This window comes from Cylas formicarius, unplaced genomic scaffold (genome assembly GCF_029955315.1).
Source record: "Cylas formicarius isolate icCylForm1 unplaced genomic scaffold, icCylForm1.1 PGA_scaffold_4__25_contigs__length_36172078, whole genome shotgun sequence".
Classification (NCBI taxonomy): Eukaryota; Metazoa; Arthropoda; class Insecta; order Coleoptera; family Brentidae; genus Cylas; species Cylas formicarius.
The window spans coordinates 3,103,247-3,125,665 of record NW_026844334.1 but is presented as its reverse complement, the minus strand read 5'-3'; the positions used below and the strand labels follow the sequence as shown (position 1 = coordinate 3,125,665).

Here is a 22,419-nt window from a genome sequence, read left to right as displayed (position 1 = left end):
TTTCCCAATAGATAAATAGATAAATATATAAAAGCTGTTCAATATTACATACAATTGTATGAAATGGTGTTTCCTAGTAGATTTAATTTTATAGTTACTATTCTTCGGAAAGTTTAATTCTATTTAGTATAATATTCATACTTAAAAGCGTTTTCCAATAAATAAATATATAATTATATTGATACTCAAAAGTGTTCCCCAATAGATAAATATATAAAAGCTGTTCAATATTACATACAATTGTATGAAATGGTGTTTCCTAGTAGATTTAATTTTATAGTTACTATTCTTCGGAAAGTTTAATTCTATTTAGTATAATATTCATACTTAAAAGCGTTTTCCAATAAATAAATATATAATTATATTGATACTTAAAAGTGTTCCCCAATAGATAAATATATAAAAGCTGTTCAATATTACATACAATTGTATGAAATGGTGTTTCCTAGTAGATTTAATTTTATAGTTACTATTCTTCGGAAAGTTTAATTCTATTTAGTATAATATTCATACTTAAAAGCGTTTTCCAATAAATAAATATATAATTATATTGATACTTAAAAGTGTTCCCCAATAGATAAATAGATAAATATATAAAAGCTGTTCAATATTTCATACAATTGTATGAAATGGTGTTTCCTAGTAGATTTAATTTTATAGTTACTATTCTTCGGAAAGTTTAATTCTATTTAGTATAATATTCATACTTAAAAGCGTTTTCCAATAAATAAATATATAATTATATTGATACTTAAAAGTGTTCCCCAATAGATAAATAGATAAATATATAAAAGCTGTTCAATATTTCATACAATTGTATGAAATGGTGTTTCCTAGTAGATTTAATTTTATAGTTACTATTCTTCGGAAAGTTTAATTCTATTTAGTATAATATTCATACTTAAAAGCGTTTTCCAATAAATAAATATATAATTATATTGATACTTAAAAGTGTTTCCCAATAGATAAATAGATAAATATATAAAAGCTGTTCAATATTACATACAATTGTATGAAATGGTGTTTCCTAGTAGATTTAATTTTATAGTTACTATTCTTCGGAAAGTTTAATTCTATTTAGTATAATATTCATACTTAAAAGCGTTTTCCAATAAATAAATATATAATTATATTGATACTTAAAAGTGTTCCCCAATAGATAAATAGATAAATATATAAAAGGTGTTCAATATTACATACAATTGTATGAAATGGTGTTTCCTAGTAGATTTAATTTTATAGTTACTATTCTTCGGAAAGTTTAATTCTATTTAGTATAATATTCATACTTAAAAGCGTTTTCCAATAAATAAATATATAATTATATTGATACTTAAAAGTGTTCCCCAATAGATAAATAGATAAATATATAAAAGGTGTTCAATATTGCATACAATTGTATGAAATGGTGTTTCCTAGTAGATTTAATTTTATAGTTACTATTCTTCGGAAAGTTTAATTCTATTTAGTATAATATTCATACTTAAAAGCGTTTTCCAATAAATAAATATATAATTATATTGATACTTAAAAGTGTTCCCCAATAGATAAATAGATAAATATATAAAAGCTGTTCAATATTACATACAATTGTATGAAATGGTGTTTCCTAGTAGATTTAATTTTATAGTTACTATTCTTCGGAAAGTTTAATTCTATTTAGTATAATATTCATACTTAAAAGCGTTTTCCAATAAATAAATATATAATTATATTGATACTTAAAAGTGTTCCCCAATAGATAAATAGATAAATATATAAAAGCTGTTCAATATTACATACAATTGTATGAAATGGTGTTTCCTAGTAGATTTAATTTTATAGTTACTATTCTTCGGAAAGTTTAATTCTATTTAGTATAATATTCATACTTAAAAGAGTTTTCCAATAAATAAATATATAATTATATTGATACTTAAAAGTGTTCCCCAATAGATAAATAGATAAATATATAAAAGCTGTTCAATATTACATACAATTGTATGAAATGGTGTTTCCTAGTAGATTTAATTTTATAGTTACTATTCTTCGGAAAGTTTAATTCTATTTAGTATAATATTCATACTTAAAAGCGTTTTCCAATAAATAAATATATAATTATATTGATACTTAAAAGTGTTCCCCAATAGATAAATATATAAAAGCTGTTCAATATTACATACAATTGTATGAAATGGTGTTTCCTAGTAGATTTAATTTTATAGTTACTATTCTTCGGAAAGTTTAATTCTATTTAGTATAATATTCATACTTAAAAGCGTTTTCCAATAAATAAATATATAATTATATTGATACTTAAAAGTGTTCCCCAATAGATAAATAGATAAATATATAAAAGCTGTTCAATATTACATACAATTGTATGAAATGGTGTTTCCTAGTAGATTTAATTTTATAGTTACTATTCTTCGGAAAGTTTAATTCTATTTAGTATAATATTCATACTTAAAAGCGTTTTCCAATAAATAAATATATAATTATATTGATACTTAAAAGTGTTCCCCAATAGATAAATAGATAAATATATAAAAGCTGTTCAATATTTCATACAATTGTATGAAATGGTGTTTCCTAGTAGATTTAATTTTATAGTTACTATTCTTCGGAAAGTTTAATTCTATTTAGTATAATATTCATACTTAAAAGCGTTTTCCAATAAATAAATATATAATTATATTGATACTTAAAAGTGTTCCCCAATAGATAAATAGATAAATATATAAAAGCTGTTCAATATTACATACAATTGTATGAAATGGTGTTTCCTAGTAGATTTAATTTTATAGTTACTATTCTTCGGAAAGTTTAATTCTATTTAGTATAATATTCATACTTAAAAGCGTTTTCCAATAAATAAATATATAATTATATTGATACTTAAAAGTGTTTCCCAATAGATAAATAGATAAATATATAAAAGCTGTTCAATATTACATACAATTGTATGAAATGGTGTTTCCTAGTAGATTTAATTTTATAGTTACTATTCTTCGGAAAGTTTAATTCTATTTAGTATAATATTCATACTTAAAAGCGTTTTCCAATAAATAAATATATAATTATATTGATACTCAAAAGTGTTCCCCAATAGATAAATATATAAAAGCTGTTCAATATTACATACAATTGTATGAAATGGTGTTTCCTAGTAGATTTAATTTTATAGTTACTATTCTTCGGAAAGTTTAATTCTATTTAGTATAATATTCATACTTAAAAGCGTTTTCCAATAAATAAATATATAATTATATTGATACTTAAAAGTGTTCCCCAATAGATAAATATATAAAAGCTGTTCAATATTACATACAATTGTATGAAATGGTGTTTCCTAGTAGATTTAATTTTATAGTTACTATTCTTCGGAAAGTTTAATTCTATTTAGTATAATATTCATACTTAAAAGCGTTTTCCAATAAATAAATATATAATTATATTGATACTTAAAAGTGTTCCCCAATAGATAAATAGATAAATATATAAAAGCTGTTCAATATTTCATACAATTGTATGAAATGGTGTTTCCTAGTAGATTTAATTTTATAGTTACTATTCTTCGGAAAGTTTAATTCTATTTAGTATAATATTCATACTTAAAAGCGTTTTCCAATAAATAAATATATAATTATATTGATACTTAAAAGTGTTTCCCAATAGATAAATAGATAAATATATAAAAGCTGTTCAATATTACATACAATTGTATGAAATGGTGTTTCCTAGTAGATTTAATTTTATAGTTACTATTCTTCGGAAAGTTTAATTCTATTTAGTATAATATTCATACTTAAAAGCGTTTTCCAATAAATAAATATATAATTATATTGATACTTAAAAGTGTTTCCCAATAGATAAATAGATAAATATATAAAAGCTGTTCAATATTACATACAATTGTATGAAAGGGTGTTTCCTAGTAGATTTAATTTTATAGTTACTATTCTTCGGAAAGTTTAATTCTATTTAGTATAATATTCATACTTAAAAGCGTTTTCCAATAAATAAATATATAATTATATTGATACTTAAAAGTGTTCCCCAATAGATAAATAGATAAATATATAAAAGGTGTTCAATATTACATACAATTGTATGAAATGGTGTTTCCTAGTAGATTTAATTTTATAGTTACTATTCTTCGGAAAGTTTAATTCTATTTAGTATAATATTCATACTTAAAAGCGTTTTCCAATAAATAAATATATAATTATATTGATACTTAAAAGTGTTCCCCAATAGATAAATAGATAAATATATAAAAGGTGTTCAATATTGCATACAATTGTATGAAATGGTGTTTCCTAGTAGATTTAATTTTATAGTTACTATTCTTCGGAAAGTTTAATTCTATTTAGTATAATATTCATACTTAAAAGCGTTTTCCAATAAATAAATATATAATTATATTGATACTTAAAAGTGTTCCCCAATAGATAAATAGATAAATATATAAAAGCTGTTCAATATTACATACAATTGTATGAAATGGTGTTTCCTAGTAGATTTAATTTTATAGTTACTATTCTTCGGAAAGTTTAATTCTATTTAGTATAATATTCATACTTAAAAGCGTTTTCCAATAAATAAATATATAATTATATTGATACTTAAAAGTGTTCCCCAATAGATAAATAGATAAATATATAAAAGCTGTTCAATATTACATACAATTGTATGAAATGGTGTTTCCTAGTAGATTTAATTTTATAGTTACTATTCTTCGGAAAGTTTAATTCTATTTAGTATAATATTCATACTTAAAAGAGTTTTCCAATAAATAAATATATAATTATATTGATACTTAAAAGTGTTCCCCAATAGATAAATAGATAAATATATAAAAGCTGTTCAATATTACATACAATTGTATGAAATGGTGTTTCCTAGTAGATTTAATTTTATAGTTACTATTCTTCGGAAAGTTTAATTCTATTTAGTATAATATTCATACTTAAAAGCGTTTTCCAATAAATAAATATATAATTATATTGATACTTAAAAGTGTTCCCCAATAGATAAATATATAAAAGCTGTTCAATATTACATACAATTGTATGAAATGGTGTTTCCTAGTAGATTTAATTTTATAGTTACTATTCTTCGGAAAGTTTAATTCTATTTAGTATAATATTCATACTTAAAAGCGTTTTCCAATAAATAAATATATAATTATATTGATACTTAAAAGTGTTCCCCAATAGATAAATAGATAAATATATAAAAGCTGTTCAATATTACATACAATTGTATGAAATGGTGTTTCCTAGTAGATTTAATTTTATAGTTACTATTCTTCGGAAAGTTTAATTCTATTTAGTATAATATTCATACTTAAAAGCGTTTTCCAATAAATAAATATATAATTATATTGATACTTAAAAGTGTTCCCCAATAGATAAATAGATAAATATATAAAAGCTGTTCAATATTTCATACAATTGTATGAAATGGTGTTTCCTAGTAGATTTAATTTTATAGTTACTATTCTTCGGAAAGTTTAATTCTATTTAGTATAATATTCATACTTAAAAGCGTTTTCCAATAAATAAATATATAATTATATTGATACTTAAAAGTGTTCCCCAATAGATAAATAGATAAATATATAAAAGCTGTTCAATATTACATACAATTGTATGAAATGGTGTTTCCTAGTAGATTTAATTTTATAGTTACTATTCTTCGGAAAGTTTAATTCTATTTAGTATAATATTCATACTTAAAAGCGTTTTCCAATAAATAAATATATAATTATATTGATACTTAAAAGTGTTTCCCAATAGATAAATAGATAAATATATAAAAGCTGTTCAATATTACATACAATTGTATGAAATGGTGTTTCCTAGTAGATTTAATTTTATAGTTACTATTCTTCGGAAAGTTTAATTCTATTTAGTATAATATTCATACTTAAAAGCGTTTTCCAATAAATAAATATATAATTATATTGATACTCAAAAGTGTTCCCCAATAGATAAATATATAAAAGCTGTTCAATATTACATACAATTGTATGAAATGGTGTTTCCTAGTAGATTTAATTTTATAGTTACTATTCTTCGGAAAGTTTAATTCTATTTAGTATAATATTCATACTTAAAAGCGTTTTCCAATAAATAAATATATAATTATATTGATACTTAAAAGTGTTCCCCAATAGATAAATATATAAAAGCTGTTCAATATTACATACAATTGTATGAAATGGTGTTTCCTAGTAGATTTAATTTTATAGTTACTATTCTTCGGAAAGTTTAATTCTATTTAGTATAATATTCATACTTAAAAGCGTTTTCCAATAAATAAATATATAATTATATTGATACTTAAAAGTGTTCCCCAATAGATAAATAGATAAATATATAAAAGCTGTTCAATATTTCATACAATTGTATGAAATGGTGTTTCCTAGTAGATTTAATTTTATAGTTACTATTCTTCGGAAAGTTTAATTCTATTTAGTATAATATTCATACTTAAAAGCGTTTTCCAATAAATAAATATATAATTATATTGATACTTAAAAGTGTTTCCCAATAGATAAATAGATAAATATATAAAAGCTGTTCAATATTACATACAATTGTATGAAATGGTGTTTCCTAGTAGATTTAATTTTATAGTTACTATTCTTCGGAAAGTTTAATTCTATTTAGTATAATATTCATACTTAAAAGCGTTTTCCAATAAATAAATATATAATTATATTGATACTTAAAAGTGTTTCCCAATAGATAAATAGATAAATATATAAAAGCTGTTCAATATTACATACAATTGTATGAAAGGGTGTTTCCTAGTAGATTTAATTTTATAGTTACTATTCTTCGGAAAGTTTAATTCTATTTAGTATAATATTCATACTTAAAAGCGTTTTCCAATAAATAAATATATAATTATATTGATACTTAAAAGTGTTCCCCAATAGATAAATAGATAAATATATAAAAGGTGTTCAATATTACATACAATTGTATGAAATGGTGTTTCCTAGTAGATTTAATTTTATAGTTACTATTCTTCGGAAAGTTTAATTCTATTTAGTATAATATTCATACTTAAAAGCGTTTTCCAATAAATAAATATATAATTATATTGATACTTAAAAGTGTTCCCCAATAGATAAATAGATAAATATATAAAAGGTGTTCAATATTGCATACAATTGTATGAAATGGTGTTTCCTAGTAGATTTAATTTTATAGTTACTATTCTTCGGAAAGTTTAATTCTATTTAGTATAATATTCATACTTAAAAGCGTTTTCCAATAAATAAATATATAATTATATTGATACTTAAAAGTGTTCCCCAATAGATAAATAGATAAATATATAAAAGCTGTTCAATATTACATACAATTGTATGAAATGGTGTTTCCTAGTAGATTTAATTTTATAGTTACTATTCTTCGGAAAGTTTAATTCTATTTAGTATAATATTCATACTTAAAAGCGTTTTCCAATAAATAAATATATAATTATATTGATACTTAAAAGTGTTCCCCAATAGATAAATATATAAAAGTTATTTTCTATTACATACAATTATTTAAGTTTATTTGTGTTTTTTTTGTGTTTTGTGGTTATTTACCACTGATGTACTATTTTGATGTATTACATTTATTTTTTGATAGTGGTGAACACTTTTTGCCAAATAATTATAAATTCCTAATTCGGCTTAAGTATTCCTTCGATATCTTGTCATTTGTGTGTACTTCGAGGTTTGCTGCTGGCTCCGCTACAAGACGAAAGGCTTTCTTAATTGAGAAATTATTTTGAGTCTAATTTTTATTTTTTATATAGATATATTTATGTTTTTATAAGATATAATAAGAATAATAATTATGTAAAAAATGAGAACTAGGTAATTTTTAACTATTCATAGCTCTTTTAGGTTTGCCGAGTATATAGATATTGGGTAATGGCCAAAAAAACATCTAATTCATATAAACACGACTGTATTTATCAAATAAATCAGAACGTGATGAAAGGCGTTTTATTCCATTTGTAATACGCCTCGCTCCATTTTGCGTAGGTCTCTTCCTTCGGGTTATCCACCACCTCCAAAGTGCGGTTGATGTTGAAGACGCGGAAGTTCTCCTTTTCCAGCTTCGGCCAGATGACGTTGCCCAGCAGGGCGTCAGGAGTGGGGGTGGGGTTCCTACGCAAAAAGTGACGAAAAGGACGTCCCTTCCACGGACCTAAATATACTCACAAGTATTTAGCGAAGTTGGTCCACAGCCTCACCATTCGCTTCAGCGTCAGCCGATCGGAATCGGACTGTTGCATTTGGGCGGCCATTTCGGTGTCGAACAGATAAAAGAGATCGTCAGCGTGGCCGCACATTCCTTCCGAACCTAATTTAGATAAGAATAAGTAAAAAAATAATAAAAGTAAAACCATATGTGATTCAGGAAACATTGGGGCACAGACAGCAGTTCAAAGCGAAAAGTATAAAAGTTTTTGACACTTGATCACTACATTCCTACTTAACGGTGTGCGCTAATAGATTTAATTACTACTTAAAAGGCATTTACTATTACATATTAATATATAATTATATTTTTTCTGAGTAGGCTAAGACTTAGTATAACTTTACTCCTACTTAAAAGGTGTGGCTACATGTAATTACAATAAATATAATTTTCTAATTATATTCTTACCTAAAAATTTAATTTCAGTTTCAGTTTAATTCAATTCAGTTCAATATCGTAACCCTTTTTTCCTAATTAAAAGGTGTTCCGAAGTAACAATATAAATAATTAAATAGGAATATAGATTCCCCCCTTAACACCACCCTAATAAACATAATTATATAATTATTATTCCTAGGATTTTTGTACTTAAAAGTGTTTCCATAGACATAATTATATTTTTACTTAATAGATATAATTGTATTATTTAAACACTGCACTGTGTACCACTCAAACCCAATTTTGATTTTATTCTTGCTGTTATTGTTTTGTTATTACTTGTCAGTTTTATCTTGGTCTTTGTACTACTTTAATCTATTACTTGATAGTAATGAATAGTTGTGCCTACTTCGCAAAGTAGGTAGTTCACCCTGCTGTGGCTTCCGAGTGTGAGATTTAAAGGCCACAAGGAAAAGGTGCCTTTGTTTGCATATGACAGATTTGGGAACAAGTTATTTTGTTATTTATCAAATAATTGTATTAAAAATGTTAAGTAGGTATTTTTTTAACTATTCATATTTCACTTTCGTTTTAAGTGTGTGTGCAACATAACTCACAACTTTCTCTCAGTGTATTAACCGTAAATGGTGGAAATCAAAGGTGCCGATGCTTTATATCGTTTCTGTGGGGTTCTGTGCTTCGGTATAATCGAAATCGAGCGATTTGACAACGTCGCCTTATCTCACTCACTCAATTTACTTGACATTCACCCTACCCAGGCAGTTTTTATATTTTTAAACAAAACTATGATTATAACGTGAGATGAGATTCATATACTTTCATAAAATTCATAAAAGAATATCTCAAAAATTGCCTTGACAGAATAATTGATGTTTAAATGTTCTTATCTTCTGTTGGGGTGTGTCGTAATGAAATGTTTTGTTTTTTGTATTTTTCATTCTTTGCATTGCTTTTTGTTGTTTTCTGTAGTATTCTCAACGTCATGAAACCACAGTTTATTATTATTTCAGGGCAGATTATTGAATATTAAACAAATAAAAACGTATTAATTACTTCATTATAGTGACGTAGTTGCTTTCTCGTAGCAGACGTCAATGGTCTAATTAGAAACAAACTATACATGCCTAGTTTTTAACTTTGAATTGGAATTTTTCCTTTTTAACGTCGAAAAAAGTCATAAAGGGAAACGGAATTACCTTGCAGGTCTTCATGCGGTAGATTAAGCGATCCTTTGTAAGAAAATTGATAAAAATACACATCGGCGTATTGTGACTGCATCTCTGCGTGCTTGATCACCCCTCTGTTGAACATGTCGTCGCTTCTGTACTAGAAAAGGGCAGAAAACGGCTGCGATATCATAAAGAGTTAGAATAAACGATAATACCGACGTTTCGACCTGCATTACATCATCATTAAGTGTCGTGGTATTATTACTATGTAATGATGTATTAATGTAATTAATGTATTAATGTAAATTAATGTAATAATGTATTACCATGTAATAATGTATTAATAACATAAAATAATAATAATAAATAGAGACAATACAACTCTGAATGATAATTTTTTATGGAAATGCAGATATACAGGATGGAAAATATTTGAAAATAAATATTTTCATGAACTTTGGCACACAGCACCAAGAGCAACCTTCTCTTATGATACATTTCTTTTTATATGAACCATTGGCGTTCCTGCAGGACCCGAGCTGCAGCGAGTTAACCTTCCGATTTTGATATTACTTTAATTTGTTTTTTTGTTTCTCAATTCGTAGTTAAGAATATCCGTCGAAACGTCAGAGCTAAAGTCTGTTCATAGATATAAGACAGCGACTAACTGACACGAATTAAGGAAAGCTGTAAGAATGAAATATGGCTCAACAGATCCGTACTTTGCTTATAATTTAATTATTTAGGGCTTTGTTAGGAAAGATACCAAATAATATTAATTTATTTTTATTACCTACTTAAATTACTTAAAATTATTCACATAATATATCAGTCTTACTATTGCTTTCATCGCCTGTTATTTGTGCTATATTATTTGCTATATGGATATACGATTGTTCTGCTTTTTCTATATGTTTGACAGAATTTGCGAAGGGATTTTAAAAACTTCGGTTTCTATAAGTTTGAGGACATTGGAGTTAACACGGGGAAAAACATTGTTACGACGAATGGCAGATTTCAATTGGTGCCAAACATTAAATATACAGTGATAAGGTGGAAGAATTTTAAAACTGTATGCCCTAAATTTTTTGCATAATTATCACAGACGTATTCTTTTTGTAGGTTCAAACTTTGTAGAACCTCAGTTAATTGCTTTTTGGTATAATCTTCGTGAAAATAAATGTCGTTATTATACATGTAGTTTTGGATTGTTGGTTTTGTGCCACATGAGGAAGGGGTTTTAGTCAACGTTCTACTGTGATAACTTGCATTGTCCATTACAATGACGCTATTAGGAGGAATGTTTGGAACTAGATTGTTTTTAAACCAACTTTCAAATAAATCATTTTTCGCAGACAGAGACACTCCATTTGGAATCCAACCATCTTTACAGCCAGCATGCAAAATAGGTATTCTTTTACCTCTATTTGATGGCGCGTTTGTTTTACACTTATCAGTTGAGTCAACACAACCCTTTTCCGGGGTATCATAAGTGTCGAACCAGGTTTCATCCAAATAAATAATTGGCCTTTGTTGTTCTCTGTAAATCCTAATTTTTCTTAGATATTCCAGTCGCCGTTTCCGAATTCTAAAAGATTCCATTAAAACTTGCCTTGTGTCATTTTTTTTTTTTTTAATCCATGTGTTGAATGCACTTCCATAAGGTAGTTCTGCCACATTTAACACCGGTTTCATCTTTTTCAAGTCTCATAATTAAGATATAAGATAAGATGCTTCTTTGCTGGCACCACGTTCAATGAGAGTCAAATAAACATTGTTTATAACTTCCTTAGTGTCAATAAAATAGTGTTTTCTACATTTGGGCGAGAGCATCTCCTGAGATACACTAGACTCTCACATATTTTGCATGATTCGCACACGATTCAACACACGCTGTATTACACACGAAATAAGAATGATTACTCATAAACTTTAACTAAGTAGTATACCAAACCAAAGAATATTAAACACAGGTAGGTATACAATTATTTTCTATTACGGACCTCAATTTTACCTGAATTTAAATTCCGAAATTTTAGGTAGCATTGTATGTTAATGACCACCCTTGGATAATCCCATTCAAAAGCAATTGGTCACTTTCTTATATCTATGAACAGAATATACTCTGTGTGAGTGTGACGTGGGATACCCTATCCATTAACGTGAATAATAATAATAATACAAGTTCTTCAGAACAATTAATTTTTCAATTCACAATAATTAACTAAAAAAAAAATTAAAACGTAGGAGCATACAGGATGGCCCGTATAATACGGTCCTTATAAGTTTCCGCGATTAGTGCGACACTGAGGTTCGTTGTGTCAGGACAGTAACCAACTTTTGTTTTTTCAATATTCATAAAAATTTGAGTATTGAGTATTTTTTGCATAGCGTACGAAATTTTGAGTAGAGGTTTTTCGAAAAAGGTGTTTTTTTTTACACTTGAAAACTAAAATCGGGAATAATAAAGAGAAAAGGTGCGCCCTTGTTTTCTGTTTCGTTCATAGAATATAGAATATTTTATTGAAACAAATCGATAGGCTTTGCCTCGGATGATGTGAATATAAACAAAATCCTGCAAAACGTATTGTATCGGATAATCCCATTCAAAAGCAATTGGTCACTTTCTTATATCTATGAACAGACCATACCCCTTTTCCAACCACCTAATCTAGGTAATACGTTCACTTACTTTAACCACAGCGTACAAATTGTCGCTGAAGGTGCCGTTGGGGACCAGATATATGTTTCTAATGTATTGCTGAATTTCCTTTCCGTCTGATGGGTTTTTGGGCTCGAAATCGTACGGGTAAATGTACCCGTCTTCGGAGTCGAGCCTCTCCGCTTCCGCTTTTATGATTTCGAGAGCTGAAACGACACTCTGCCGTGAAATTTGAAAATATTGGTGACGTCATTATCAACGTCGCAAAGTGATATTGATAAAAGCGGTGTACATGTCCTCAATTGGAAGTTTTTTGAAGTACTTAAATTTATTAATTTGTTGGTTTGTTAAAATTATTAATTATGTAAAAATAGTAAATCGTAATTTAGAAATTATTTGATATCAATTATAATAAACATTTATTTTCACAGCTCTATAACTTAAAAGCTGTTGGTCGATGAAAATGTACGCATAGGAACTTTTGTAGCAAAACGGAGAGAAAAAAAATATGGCCTAAAAATGAATAAATAAATAAGCAGTAATAATATTACTATTAATAATGGGTTCCTAGAAGCCTAGAATGTGCTTTCGTGTTGGCTGCATAGCTTCACAACTTACAATTCATAAACAGCAGCGACTCTTCCGACACGAGTCCCAGGATCATCGGCACTGTGTTGAAGGTCCCTTTCTGCATCGTCTCGTACGGGTTCTCGATCAAAAACGCCCCTTCGTGGTCCACCTCTATCGAAGGACTCGGCTGGCCCTAAAAGATAACATCGACCGTTTCCAAGCTTCGGGAAACCGAAACTTCCAATTTCACACTCACGTCCTCTTTCTCCAATACGGTGGCCAATACGAGGGAAGCGTTTATAATGGCGTCGGGCGTTTGAAGTTTGAGGAACTCCAAGAGCTGGGCTGAATCATGTGTGCTTTCCGATACGCTGCTGTCTAAGAGTGCCGCTAGTTGATAAGCGTATCGCCTAGGATGTCTGTTCACGGAGAATGGCGTCAGGCCTGATCCGCTCTGGCAAATTGCCGCTCTGAACAACCCTGGAAGTGATGGTTGGAAAGGTTTGTCATGACATCAATCTTCAATAAACTACATGGGTGATAGATGATTTACAAGTAGTCCTATCTGATGTCTTGGCAAGAGATTGATCGAGAGCAGCAAAAGATGGAAAAGACGAATTCGAAGAAACTGTATCTTTTTTAACAAAATTTATTAAAAAGGATATCTTTATCTGAGCTATAGGTCAGCGAGTCATTTTTATTTCTATTTACATTAATCTCCTAAGGGTAATTTGCTAACAAATCTTCTTTTCCGAAGACGTTAGGATCTTTGACGCGATGGACAACAGTAAGTAATTCCTACAGTCGCATTGAAGAAATTAACATCATTGGTTTTGCCCGATATGCCACTACCTACCTGCGGATTTCGGGCTCAGTACTTGTAGCCCACAGGCGCTGCCCCCGGCGCTCTCGCCAAATATCGTGATCTTCTCGGGGTCACCGCCAAAGCTGCCGATGTTGTCTTTGATCCATTGCAGGGCCAACACCTGGTCCTTCATGCCCGCGTTGCCAGGAACGACGAGATCTTCGGTGGACAACAAACCGTAGGGACCTAATCTGTACTGGAGGGTGGCCACCACTACTCCCTCAGCTACCAAAGAACTGGGGTTGTACATCGCGAGTTGGATGCTGCCGCTTACGTATCTTCCGCCGTGAATGAAAACCATCACAGCGTAATTTCCCTACGATAATTGTACGTTGTACCTACAAGCAGTCTAGGATTGGTATAATCAAAAATTCCGGGCTTGCTACGGTTTTGATTTAGTCCGTTAATTTTAACTTTTTTATTTGAGGTTTGGGAAAAAAGTCAAACGCTGAGGTTGCTCAAAATATAATAAGCTATTTGTAGGGTATTGCAGATTTTTTTTATCAATAAACTCTTCTTTTCGGCTTTCCGATAATTTTATTATGGAAAAATTGGGATTTTCTGCACCTCTTATTAAAGTCCTTAAATCACTATCATCATCTCTTTCCAAAGTTCTCTTCTTTCTGTCTAGGATGGATGTTTTTGCATTTCCAAAATTCATTGTTTTTCTCTTTCAGAATAAGGCATTTTATAATAAAAAGAACGTGTAGTTTTTCTAAATCTGTACGGGGTAACTATCAGTTACAAACATTTTTTTTAGTGACGACTTACTTCACAGCCACCTAAGATATTAATTATTAAGTTCTAGAATATTATCGTATTTTTGAATGTTGCTTTTTTTTCAAAGAGCTATATATCTCAGATTTGGGTATAGGACATATTGTACAAGAAATGTGCACAATTTTTAGGGGCCTTTGTGTATAATATACGGGGTTTCTGTTAAAAAATATATGTCTTTTATCGGTGACTGATTTTTGCAACGCATCTATCTGCACATACCTTGCAAATAGCTTATTAATTTTTGAACAACTTTTGTATTTGACGTTTTTTCCCAAACGTTAAATAATAAAGTTAAATGGGGACCGGAACATTATAAATAGTCACCCGGTATATGTTAGTTTCAAAGATTCAAAGGTGGTGTGTGAACTTTAAAGAGAGTAAAATTAGAATGTTCCATGTTTAAACGTAAGTTATTTTCAGTAATTAATATTTAAATCGAGATTACAATTAATTATGGTAAAATTTATACTGGCATCTAAGGAATTAAAATCCAAATCCAAAAACCCAGAATGATGATGCCTTTATATATGTGAATGAACGGTCCTATTGGTCGAAAATCAGATCTTACAAGTACAGGTGTCATTAGTTAAAATTTTATTCCATAGTTACGTCAAAAGTTAATACATTACCGGCGTTAGGCAGGATCTCTATTTTCCTAGTAGCTATTTATTTAGTTAAATAAACCAAAACAATTGATTATGGGCGTAGAAATGTCAACGTATCAGTTTTGAGATTTCAATCACATGGTTTGTGGTTTTCAACGGGATACGTGAAAAGAAGAAGAAGAAGAAGAAGAATGTTCTGTGGTCCGTGGCCGCGCGCGTTTTGACATTTTGAAGATCTCGCAAATTTTGATTTAAACTGTGCAGTGTAGGAAATGAACTACAGTCCTCATTGCCGTTATCGGTGCAGAAGTGCAGTTTTTGCTGACTTACCGAAGTGTTGGGACTGAAAACGTTTAAAAACAAACAGTCCTCGCTTTGGGCGTCCGCGTTGTCGAGAAAATCGTTAGCGATGCAGAATTTTCCTTCTTTGGTGGCGTCCAAAATCCCCTCCCAATCTTCCGTCGGATGGGTTTCCTAAATGAAAAATTGATTGCAAAAATAACCACTCAAGTCGCGTGGTTCTAGAATGTTCGAGGAGAGAGTATAGTGATAAAACGGGAAATTGCGTCCAGTTCGATTCAATTTAGGCGTCGACCATAGGCGTAGGTGCATTAAAATTATTTTTGATCCGGTACTACTTATGGATAACGAGGTTCTGATTTGTAACAATTAAAGTCATGTGTTAGTGACAAATGATAAGTTGATTATCATAGACTAGTGAAATAAATAATAAAACCAGACTGCCGTTCTGCATGGGGGTAATAATATAACAATTGTTAGTTATTGTATTAACTCATTAATTTGACTACACCTTTAAACTAAATTTTCCTTAAAATCAGATTTCTTTGACTTAACGATGCATTAAAAAAAAACACTTTTCGACAGTTTTTTATCTGGTAGGTAGTTTTGACCAACCCTGTAATTAGAGTTGAACTGAAGCTATAAACCGCATACCTCATAAAGTAGTATCTGATCTGAAAGTGTAGCTATAAGTTCTTCATTCGAATATTGGGTCTAAATGTATCATTTCCATTTCTAGTGCTACAAGGGTGATTTCGTATCTTTTGAATTTGTTTTGCCTGATATTGTAACGTACAGCTGCCTTATTATTGGTGGCACCAAAAATATGGCAAGGCAAAGACATAAACATTGCTGGCGAAGTTTTAATGGGAGGCCTGTGAACGAGTATGAAACATGCCTTCAGCAAAAGGGAATCTTCCATATTGGATGAGGCATTCTAAAAGAAGGTTCGCTAACCTACGCCATACTAGAGTTTACCACAAGGACATAAATTCCGAAACATTTCAAGGCCATTTAGGGGAAACGGTAAATAATCTTCAGGCTATCCTTCACGAGAGCAAACACTCCTCCTTCATCTTGGAGAAAACAAAAATAAATAAGGAACTATTACGTATACGAACCAGTAAAAAATTTGAAGCAACGCACAAGACGGCATTCAAAGCGAAACACCTTTGATACTTGTTCTAAGATGTTATTAAAGAGAAGTGGAAAATGTAGGAACTTGACTACTTGTTTTTCATTATAAACTCAATAGAAGGTTATAATTCTGGTAATTTCATTTCTGTGCGTGTATGTGCATGGATCTATATGTGACACTCTGCAGTCTCTTTGCCTAATTAGGTTTTATTACTCTAACGCTTTCCGAAATAGACTATAGTCTACTATTCGCCTCCCAGTGACATCTTCAGTTATTTTACCTGGAACCTTAGGTCGCCTAGCGGTGGTACTGCGTAGGGTATGCCCAGGAACGCCTCCACTGGCGGTTCGTTTCCAGTTTTCAGGGTTGTCCCTCGGATTTTTCCATTTTTCGTGGTGACTATCAATTCGGCAGCCTGTAACGCAGAAAAATAAAGCTCTCCTAATTTTTTTTGTTATCTATTCGTGTAAAAATTAAAATCTGTGACAATTTTACCGTTCGCAAGGTGTATTTCCCTGCATAACGAAAGATCGGTATAAGATATTATATCAGCCACTCGTTCTCTAGTGTTATTTTAACATTTCCATGTGTAAATACTCTAACCGATCGAGACAAGTTTGCTATTGAGTAGATATCGATAACAGTGTGACGCTTTATAAAGTATCGAGGTGATACCGAATTATATTATAAGGGAATTACATTCCTAAACATAGATATAGTAGGTACGAATTGTAATTGCATAGTCGGAAATAATAAAATACAATAAAATAGATTGTCCATCTTGCTTGATGTATAACAGATGTTGTTCCTCTCTAAATGTCTATCTGATCAATGCAAGACAAGTATACTGCAAGGCGTTGTACATTAAATAAGCGAGTTCCTCGGGATGTTAAAATTGTCCAAAGTAATTGTGAAATTGAGTTTTTGGTTAGTAACGATGAATATAAATTCTTAATTTATATAATTTATATATATTATAATTTTCAAAAATAATTATAAACAAAGCACAGCGCCATGAATTCAATTCAACTGTAAGTATTTTCACTAGACGATAGTCTTCCGCTAATATTACATAATTCAACAATAACATGATTCTAGAATTTGGCTTTCAGTATTTTGAAAATTTATAGTGTATCCAAAAGATATCAGCTACGTTGTACAGAAACTTCCCTGGACTACTTTGATATTTTCAGTAGATGTCATGCGCCCTCTGGGAAACTCTTGTGAAACTATCCCGCAATAATTACCAAGCTTTCCAAGACTTGCCCGAAAGTTACAATAATTTAACGTTTCCGTACAGTCTTGTCAATATTTCTGCTGATAACTAGTCGGAATTCAACTAGCCGCCAAATTCAAAAAAATTTCTTACCGAAAATGCCACCCAAAGGGCAAAAAGGCACACGAGCTGCCCATTCATTTTCCAAAAACACTACGATCCGATGATATTCACTTTCCGACTGAGTGTTTTGCGCGAGATCGGATCACTCGCGCTATCGCTCCCTTTCGAGTGTCGGCGATGACATACAATTTGTTAAAATTATCGAAAAAATTTTTTGACGAGAGACAACAAACAATAAGCAACGATTTCTGCGCTGCAAAATACACCTACGAGGTTCGTCACAGCGGATAAACCTAAATTACATTTTTTGCAATTTGGATGCTAAATAATCGCGTGTGATATGTGATTCTAACGCGTCACCCGCTTTAGACTTTAAGTACTTTGAACCACGCTTAAATTTGAAATTGTTTTCTGCAACTGCTAGATTGCTAGTTCATTGTTAACTGCAATTTTTATTTTATGCCACCTAGCTGCCATCTGAAATTGTAATTTTCAACCGATATTTTCAGCATTCTAGACGACGTACTCGATACTTTTCAACTTCCGAACGCAGAAATTGAATCTACGGCCACGGAAATTCATTAATTCCATTTCAAAGTAACGCGCGCCATCTACGAGAGGGTAGGCGAACTGACGGCGGACGCAGCGTACTTCCGATTCTTTAGGAAGTCGATTCTCTTAACACGACGCGCTGCCGCGAGGTGGCGCCACACATTTGAAAACAACCAAATTAAAATACGAAACATTCGATACTGCTTTTACTTTTATTGAATAATTACGCACACAAAACACTTTACGGCACTAAACTAGGCGGGGTGGCTACTCTTCCGCCGCACTGGCGTAATAACAAGCACGCACCGTCGCGTTCAAATCCTTCTCGCAGTTCGAATAGGACATACCTAGGCCGAACCCGGCGCCCATGAGGATTGGCCACCTGCGTCGCCTCAAAAACAGTACCGAAAACACGGACCCCATTAGAATTCCGCCGGCAAATTTGATGAGAGCGTCCGAGAAACACCTGTTCCATTTGCGTTCCAGCTCTTCTTCCACGTAGAGGGGGCTGGCAGACATTAATCTTACGAAACAGCACCACCGGGTCCGTCTAACGATAGTTTCTGGTACTTTCCGGCAACATTCGTGACAGTCGTTTGACAGGCTGTTAGCTGACGTTGACAATTGAATTCTCTTTGGATTTTAGGTCAATGTCGAGTCGCTTCGCGTCGCACCTGTTCACATTGAAGTAACACGAGCGCTTATATTTTGGTCTAGTCCTGCCATCTGGTGACTAACGTTTTCATAGGAAAGTTTGACATTTTGAGGTTAGGTTTACTCAGTTAGGTTAACTTAATCGGGAGCGTTTTCATGCAATAATTTTTTACAACTTAGACGTGGACTAACTCGACAACAATGCATCAATGGACATAATCCGACTTTTGGAGTTTAAACACCATCTCGGACTAGTGTTTATCGCTGGTTTTCGGACTTCAGTCGTGGTCGCAGTTTTCTTAAGGATGAATTTCGAGAAGATCGTTCAAAATCGGTGATTGTCCAAGAAAACATTGACGCAGTGCGGAAACTGATTTTGCAGGATCGTCATGTGACTTACCATGAGATTAAGGTATGGTCTGTTCATAGATATAAGAAAGTGACCAATTGCTTTTGAATGGGATTATCCAAGGATGGTCATTAACATACAATGCAACAAGATTATTACCTAAAATTTCGGAATTTAAATTCAGGTAAAATTGTGGTTCGTAATAGAAAATAATTTTATACCTATCTGTGTTTAATATTCTTTGGTTTGGTTAGACTTGGTATACTGCTTAGTTTAAGTTTATTGTGTGCGAATCTCGTATCTCGTGTCTCAGGAGGTGCTCCCGCCCAAATGTAGAAAACACTATTCTATTGAGACTAAGGAAGTTATAAACAATGTTTATTTGACTCTCATTGAACGTGGTGCCAGCAAGCAAGCATCGTTAGAAGAAACGGCCACATTGACGAAAATTCCAACATCAACTGTATGGAAAATTGTGAATAATCCCATTTCAGCGAAGAAAAAAAGAAGCGACGCTGACATTTTCTCGAATGTAGATGAAAGTGATCAAGATATAATACGGCGTAAGATTTACCAGTTATACGAGGAACAAGGCGTGCCTACATTAGATATCTTAATTAGGAGGCTTGAAAAAGATGAAACCGATGTTAAATGTGGCAGAACTACCTTATGGAAGTATATTCAACACATGGGTTTTAGATTTAAAAAAATTGACAAAAAGCAAGTTTTAATGGAATATTTTAGAATTCGGAATTGGCGACTGGAATATCTAGAAAAAAATAGGATTTACAGAGAACAACAAAAGCCAATTATTTACTTGGATGAAACCTGGTTCGACGCTTATGATACCCCGGAAAAGGGTTGGGTTGACTCAACTGATAAGTGTAAAACAAACGGGCCATCAAAAAGAGGTAAAAGAATAACTATTTTGCATGCTGGCTCTAAAGATGGTTGGATTCCAAATGGACTTGCTCTGTCTGCGAAAATTTTTTAAGATTCTTCTCTGGATTACCATAAAGGAACCACCGCTGATTTTTTTCAAAGTTGGTTTAAAAACAAACTAGTTCCAAACATTCCTCCTAATAGCGTCATTGTAATGGACAATGCAAGTTATCACAGTAGACAGTTGACTAAAACCCCTTTCTCATGTGACACAAAAGCCACAATCCAAAACTACATGTATAATAACGACATTTATTTTCACGAAGATTATACCAAAAAGCAATTAATTGAGGTTCTACAAAGCTTGAACCTACAAAAGGAATACGTCTGTGATAATTATGCAAAAAATCTAATGCATACAGTTTTAAGGGTTCCAGGGTATATTTAATCCCATTGAATAAGTTTGGCACCAACTGAAAACTGCAATTCGTCGTAACAATGTTTTTCCTCGTGTTAACTCCAATGTCCTCAAACTTATAAAAACCGAAGTTTTTAACATCCCCCCACAAAGTTGGGCAAATTCTGTTAAACATATAGAAAAAGCAGAACAATCGTATATCCATATTGCAAATAATATAGAACAAATAATAATTAGAACAGGCGATGATAGCGATAGTGATACTGATATATTATGTGAATAATTTGAAGTAATTTAAGTAGGTACTAAAAATAATTTGTAATTTTATTTTAGATTTACACACAAATACATACATAAATAAATAAATATTGTATAGTATCTTTCCTAACAAAACTGTGGTTTTGTCTTTCAAAATAAGACAAAGCCGTTCGTGCGCGAAGCACCTGGAAACAAATGGCTTGTTTCTTCAGGAAAACTGGCCACCTTGCAACTATTTCTTTGGTGAAGGGTAAAACAGTCAGTTCTGAATGGTACACAACCATTTGTTTGCCGAAATCCTTCGAAGATATTGGAATAACCAACCGCCAAAGAATCACGCTCCTGCTAGCTGTTACTGATCAGTGTAGATAACTTTTTGAGCATTAAAAACTTTGATTTGACGAGGCATCCACCATATAGTCCTCATTTAGCACCTAGTGACTTCTGTTTATTCCCATACATTAACAATAAATTACGTGGAAGAAGCGATTGATGCGTTTAAAAAGTATGTTTTGGAGGTGCCCGACTCGATGTGGGAAAAATGCTTTGATGACTGGTTTTATCGAAAGCAAATCAGTATTAACTATCAAATGTGATAGTTCCCGATCGTTTCTCTATTTAAATGCTAAAGGAATTCAAATGAAACGCCTTCTTTCTTCCTCTTTCTTCTTCTTAAAAAAGCTTTTATTTGGTTACCTATAAATTTGAAATATTTAAAAGAGTTGGCTCGACTTTTGAAATAGACGCTTGCACACTTTTCTCTATCAAGACTAACCAATATTATGATTGGCTTTGATTGCCACCGTTTTAAAGCATTTAGGAAAATGATATCAAGAAATAGTGTTTCCCGTTAATTCATCTACTAATTTTGGTATTGAGAACACAGAATTTAATATCATCAATTATAAGACCCCAAACGCTGCTGCAGTAAAAGGAAACGAGGAAAAAGAAACTTCGGCCCCGTTATAATTGAAGCAATAGAAGCAAATCTAAACTTTCAACAGTTAATCCATTCTGGGTACGGGAAGTGTAAAATCAACACTATTACTCACTTAGTGTTACTTTAAAGCTATTGGACTATATTTTCTTTGCAGAATTATTTACCTCAACTTCTTCAAGAAGTTGATGACATTGAGATCCAACAAAAGTTTGAGAAAATACACGAAAAAGACCTACCATGTGTGTCGAAGTAGGTGGCCATGTTGCTGAACATTTTTTGCC

At 31.0% G+C, this 22,419-nt stretch overlaps 2 protein-coding genes across 2 annotated transcripts; both read right to left on the bottom strand.

The window, feature by feature from the left end:
- Positions 1-7,944: 7,944 nt before the first annotated feature.
- Positions 7,945-18,381, bottom strand: LOC132700947 (juvenile hormone esterase-like). The gene is made up of 10 exons (XM_060668546.1): positions 18,116-18,381; positions 17,027-17,161; positions 15,639-15,782; positions 13,915-14,239; positions 13,315-13,538; positions 13,107-13,251; positions 12,519-12,694; positions 9,854-9,983; positions 8,219-8,360; positions 7,945-8,164 (listed from the first exon to the last, which is right to left on the bottom strand). Exons 1-10 carry the CDS (start codon positions 18,161-18,163, stop codon positions 7,978-7,980), a joined length of 1,656 nt encoding a protein of 551 aa, XP_060524529.1. The 5' UTR covers positions 18,164-18,381; the 3' UTR covers positions 7,945-7,977.
- Positions 18,382-18,846: 465 nt separating this feature from the next.
- Positions 18,847-19,302, bottom strand: LOC132701307 (MICOS complex subunit Mic10-like). Its single transcript, XM_060669112.1, has one exon. The coding sequence runs from the start codon at positions 19,154-19,156 to the stop codon at positions 18,905-18,907; it is 252 nt and encodes an 83-aa protein (XP_060525095.1). The 5' UTR covers positions 19,157-19,302; the 3' UTR covers positions 18,847-18,904.
- Positions 19,303-22,419: the final 3,117 nt, after the last annotated feature.

Bases quoted from the DNA above. Each gene is read 5' to 3' on its own strand.
- LOC132700947 (XM_060668546.1), bottom strand. From the start codon at position 18,163: ATGAATGGGCAGCTCGTGTGCCTTTTTGCCCTTTGGGTGGCATTTTCG. The intron at 8,361-9,853 runs GTAATTCCGTTT...TATCTAAATTAG, and splicing joins ACCGCATGAAGACCTGCAAG to GTTCGGAAGGAATGTGCGGC. The intron at 8,165-8,218 runs GTGAGTATATTT...CTTTTTGCGTAG, and splicing joins ACCAACTTCGCTAAATACTT to GAACCCCACCCCCACTCCTG.
- LOC132701307 (XM_060669112.1), bottom strand. From the start codon at position 19,156: ATGTCTGCCAGCCCCCTCTACGTGGAAGAAGAGCTGGAACGCAAATGG.